General features: G+C 33.2%; 1 protein-coding gene across 1 annotated transcript in view; it reads left to right on the top strand.

The window, feature by feature from the left end:
- The first annotated feature begins 260 nt into the window (after positions 1–260).
- The window catches only part of LOC106474205 (hemicentin-1-like), a 7,902-nt gene continuing 2,755 nt past the window's right edge, over positions 261–5,407 (top strand). Inside the window, exons 1-4 of the mRNA XM_013934895.2 lie at positions 261–587; positions 2,476–2,763; positions 3,530–3,802; positions 4,723–5,001. Coding sequence (XP_013790349.1) covers positions 512–587; positions 2,476–2,763; positions 3,530–3,802; positions 4,723–5,001 — 916 coding nt within the window. The 5' untranslated portion in view covers positions 261–511. The remainder of the gene's footprint in view (positions 588–2,475; positions 2,764–3,529; positions 3,803–4,722; positions 5,002–5,407) is intronic.

Below are 5,407 nucleotides of genomic sequence, written 5' to 3'. Positions count from 1 at the left end.
AAATAAAGTTGTACTGTTATTGGTACTTTAAGTAAAGTTGTACTGTTATTGGTACGTTAAGTAAAGTTGTACTGTTATTGGTACGTTAAGTTAATGTACATTACGAAATATATATTTTTTACCTGAAGTTAATGTTTTAACAAGACGCTTTTTGACTGGACTTTAATAAAAGCTCCAGAAATAATTAATGTAACAATTTACGAGACATGGAAATGAAAGTAAGCATGTTGTAGCGTCGTTCATTTAGTTTTTTGTCGTTAATCTCAATCTTCGTTAATTTGTTCTGTAGAGACTTAGTGGGCGATCTTAGAGCTGAGAACCCATAACATTAACCAGAGTAGTGGGCGATCTTAAAGATGAGAAGCCATAATATTAATCAGACTAGAATGTAATCATGGAGCTAAGAATCCATAATATCAACTGGACTAGCTGGTGATCTTGAAGTTAATCGTATCATTTCAGTTTTCGTTAGTTTCTAGTTAAGACCATCATTCCAAACGTTGATATTCAGATGATGAGTGCAGTAGTGACCAATGTTTTAGTGCTGGTCGGGGCGTTGCTGCTGGAGACAACATTAATAGATGCAGGTAAGTTTTCTATCTAGTATGCTAATATAATATATATATATATAATTTCACGGAAAATAATGGGTTCGTAGAGAAATAAAAGAAATATATTGTAACTCTAACACAGAACCAACGCACACCCACCTGAAGACGTAAAATACTGCTGGTTACGTATCTTTAAAAATATTACACAAAATATTATCCGGTAGCTCAAGATGTAAAACACTACTAGCATCTTTTATCTCAAGATGTAAAACACTACCAGTGTCCTGTACCTCGAGACGTACAACACTATTAGCGTCTTCTATTTAAAGATGTAAAGCAATACTAGTACTTTCTAGCTCAATATAAAGCACTATTAGTATCTCATAGTTCAAGATGTAAAATACTGTTACGACAGCGGAGGTCACGTGACGCTAGTAACACGTCATATTCTCGAAGGTTCGTGAATCCTCGAGTGTTTACTAGATTTGCGGTATTCTTGTACATATAAAACCGCCAAGAAGTGACGGCAACAATGTAATTGAATTGCAGACAGAGATAGATACGGACAGTTGGATCGAGCGCGTGTGTCTTTCGTTGTGAATTATAGCGTTTGTTATAGCGTGACTGTAGAAATTAAGTGTATTCAGAAAGAATAAACTAGTTTTATTTAAGAAAGGACTTGTATCGCTAAAGTTTCCTCGGAAAGAATTTTTACGGAAAATTAACAAACTAAAGACCAGAGACGTAACAACACTACTAGTATCCTGTAGCTCAAGATATAAGGCACTACTAGTATCTTGTGGCTCAAGATGTACAACAACTACTAGCGTCTTCTATCTAAAGATCAAAACACTACTAGTAGTATCTTTTATTTCAAGATTTAAGACACTATTAGAAACCTGTAGCTCAAGATGTACAACACTATTAGCGTCTTCTATCTAAAGATGTAAAACACTACTAGTATCTTTTATCTCAATATTTAACGTACTACTAGAATCCTGTAGCTCAAGATGTACAACTACTACTAGCGTTTTCTATCTAATGATCAAAACACTACTAGTAGTATATTTTATCTCAATATTTAACGTACTACTAGTATCCTGTAGCTCAAGATGTAAAACACTACTTGCATCTTCTATCTAAAGATGTAAAACATTACTAGTATCTTTTATCTCAAGATTTAAGGCACTACTAGTATCCTGTAGCTCAAGATGTACAACTAATAATAGCGTCTTCTATCTAAAGATGTAAAACACTACTAGTATCTTTTATCTCAAGATTTAACGTACTACTAGAATCCTGTAGCTCAAGATGTATAACACTAATAGCGTCTTCTATCTAAAGATGTAAAACACTACTAGTATATTTTATCTCAAGATTTAAGGCACTACTAGAATCCTGTAGCTTAAGATGTACAACACTATTAGCATCTATCTAAAGATGTAAAACACTGCTAGTATCCTCTAGCTCAATATGTAAACACTATTGATACCATGTCTTGTGAAATTCACAACAGCCAACATCCTCAGACTCAAGGCACTTTCATTAATTTTTTTTTCTTTCTTATAGTTAGAAAATGAGTTGTGATTGTGGTATGGTTATTACCAACCACATGTTATGTCACATTATACATATTAGCATATATCAAATAGAGAAACATGTTTTGTTTTGTGGAAGCATATAATTACACAGGTAACAATTTATTTTTAAGAACTTAATGAAAAAGCTGCAAATTATTATATTAATAAGAGTATATTAACTGCTTGGGGAAGAGAGTAGGGAAAACTTGGAATCAAAAGAAATCACCAATAATTGTAAATGTTAAGAAAAAAAATCTATTTAAACCAGCCACAGTCTGAGTAACACAGATATAACACTTTTGGTTTTTATTATATGTGTAACCTATATCACTTTTCTTTTTTAGATTCAAATGACTGTATCATTTACGATGTGTTGGCTGAAAATACACACGTCACTCATGATGGAGAAACAATATTGAAATGCATGTCGCTGTGTAATGAAGAACCAATCATTAAATGGTATGTGGGTAAAGAAGAGAAACAATCAAAAAAGGGCACAGCAGAAGGTTTTAGAGATGCAAAAATCTACGAGCAAAACTTGACAGCAACAATGCTAAACAAAGGAACCGAATTTATTTGTTCAGTTGAATGTGGTACAGAATTACTCAATGAAACAATCACAGTTTATGTTGGTGAGTTAAATTTGGTAAAGATTATTGGGTAGTAAAACAGTCACAGCTTATGTTGGTGAGTTAAGTTTGGTAAAGAATATTGGATAGTAAAACAGTCACAGTTTATGTTGATGAGCTAAATTTGGTAAAGAATATTGGGTAGTAAAACAGTCACAGTTTATGTTGGTGAGTTAAATTTGGTGAAGAATATTGGGTAGTAAAACAGTCACAGTTTATGTTGGTGAGTTAAATTTGGTGAAGAATATTGAGTAGTAAAACAGTCACAGTTTATGTTGGCGAGTTAAATTTGGTAAAGATTATTGGTAGTAAAACAGTCAATTTATGTTGATGAGTTAAATTTGGTAAAGAATATTGGGTAGTAAAACAGTCACAGCTTATGTTGGTGAGCTAAATTTGGTAAAGAATATTGGATAGTAAAACAGTCACAGCTTATGTTGGTGAGCTAAATTTGGTAAAGAATATTGGGTAGTAAAACAGTCACAGTTTATGTTGGTGAGTTATATTTGGTAAAGAATATTGGGTAGTAAAACAGTCACAGCTTATGTTGATGAGTTAAATTTGGTAAAGAATATTGGGTAGTAAAACAGTCACAGCTTATGTTGGTGAGCTAAATTTGGTAAAGAATATTGGATAGTAAAACAGTCACAGCTTATGTTGGTGAGCTAAATTTGGTAAAGAATATTGGGTAGTAAAACAGAAAGATGTTGTTTTAACCTGTAATTGTTACAACAGGGAAAATAATTTTTTCATTTTGGTTTTATTCCAGGAGACCCTCCAATGATTGAAACAGTTATTCCTCCTGTACAGAGAATTTTCAAAGGTAGAGACACAAATATTGAGTGTAAAGGTCACAGCAAGGAATATACACGTGTGATATGGATGAAGGATGGGTACAAAATCCCCCCCGTTAAAACAAACTATCAATCAGGAACATTCACGAGTTTACTTCAAGTGATCAATGTTACACATGATGTTGTGTACACCTGTAAAGCACACAATATATATGGAATTACAGAGAGAACTGCAGAAATAAGACTAGGTTGGTTTTCATTTCATAAGGTATATTTCTTTTACGGTAATGTATGGAGAGAGTCACTTTTGATATGTGTAAAACATTTACAATAAGACATGTTTCTTCATATGCTTTTCAAAGATTTTCTCTGAAGATGACAAGGTGCTTTGGATATAGTTATGGATTTTTTTTTAAATTATCATTTCTAAATATTGTGTAGTAAATCAGTTACAATTAACAGTGGTGAGTTAAATGTGGTATAGGATAACTCAGTTAAATAGCCAGTTTATATAAGTGAATCGATTGTGGTACAGAATCACTCAGAGGAAACAGCAAGTTGATATACATGAATTACATCAGTGAATTGAATGTGGTACAGAATCACTCATGGAAAGAATGTGTCATTATGCACACATTAGGTAACCAACTAGGGTTCAGGTATAGCAGTTTCTAATTTTTAGCTACTAACCAGATTGTCGTACAGAATCACTCAGAGGAAAGAGCAAGTTGATATATATGAATTACATCAGTGAATTGAATGTGGTACAGAATCACTCATGGAAAGAATGTGTCATTACGCACACATCAGGTAACCAACTAGGGTTCAGGTATAGCAGTTTCTAATTTTTAGCTACTAACCAGATGGAAGTCAGTGTTCAGCAGAACCTGCTACTACATAGGCTTTTACCAGATTAACTGTTACTTTTTTAATGCATACACATTTACAGTCGATAAAAACTCTTTCCATGAATGAATTATCTGCTCTAAATGTTTCTAAACCAATATTTTCAAAACAATATATGTCTTAGGATGCAGGTCAATTTAAGAGTTTAGGTCTGATTAGTCCTATCTAATACCTTTTACCATTAGTGAATAACGTACTCCATTATAAACATATATATCTTCTATTATAATAGAATCAGATGTAACAATCCATTGTTATTTAGGTCAGCCCCCTGTCATTCTTGAAATGAAGACAAACAGCAGTCTCCCCATACTTACTGGTGAAAGTGTTATGGTGACTTGTCTTATCCAGTTTGATGGTAACATCTCAGTGATGTGGCTGGAAGACAAGGAAGAAGTTAGCACCACTGAAGATTCTGTTGACACCCTGACTGAAAAGGAATTTCACTTTACTTATGATTCTGTCCTGAAGACTTTTAATGCATCATGTCATGCTATAAACACGTTTGGCACTATTACAAAGTCCCTGGAACTCGAAACAAGTAAATATATCGTCTGCTAAATTTTTTACTATTTTAGGGTACTTATAGTGCTGTTGAAAATACCACTTATTAGTGTTCTACACCATTATATGTACCTCTCATCAATGTTCCATACCATTATATTATATCTACCAGTGGTTAGTGTTACATACCATTATATCTACCAGTGGTTAGTGTTACATACCATTATATCTACATGTCATCATTGTTCCATACTATTATATCTACATGTCATCAGTGTTCCATGCCATTATATCTACATGTCATTAGTGTTCCTGTAGAACACTGACGACATGTAGATATAATGTATGGAACACTAATGACATGTGGATATAATGGCATGATGACATGTAGATATAATGGATGTAGATATAATGGTGTAGAACACTGTCATCAGTGTTCCATA

Source organism: Limulus polyphemus, unplaced genomic scaffold, assembly GCF_000517525.1.
Source record: "Limulus polyphemus unplaced genomic scaffold, Limulus_polyphemus-2.1.2 Scaffold6945, whole genome shotgun sequence".
NCBI classification, from domain to species: domain Eukaryota; kingdom Metazoa; phylum Arthropoda; class Merostomata; order Xiphosura; family Limulidae; genus Limulus; species Limulus polyphemus.
This window is presented reverse-complemented; position numbering and strand designations above follow the sequence as displayed.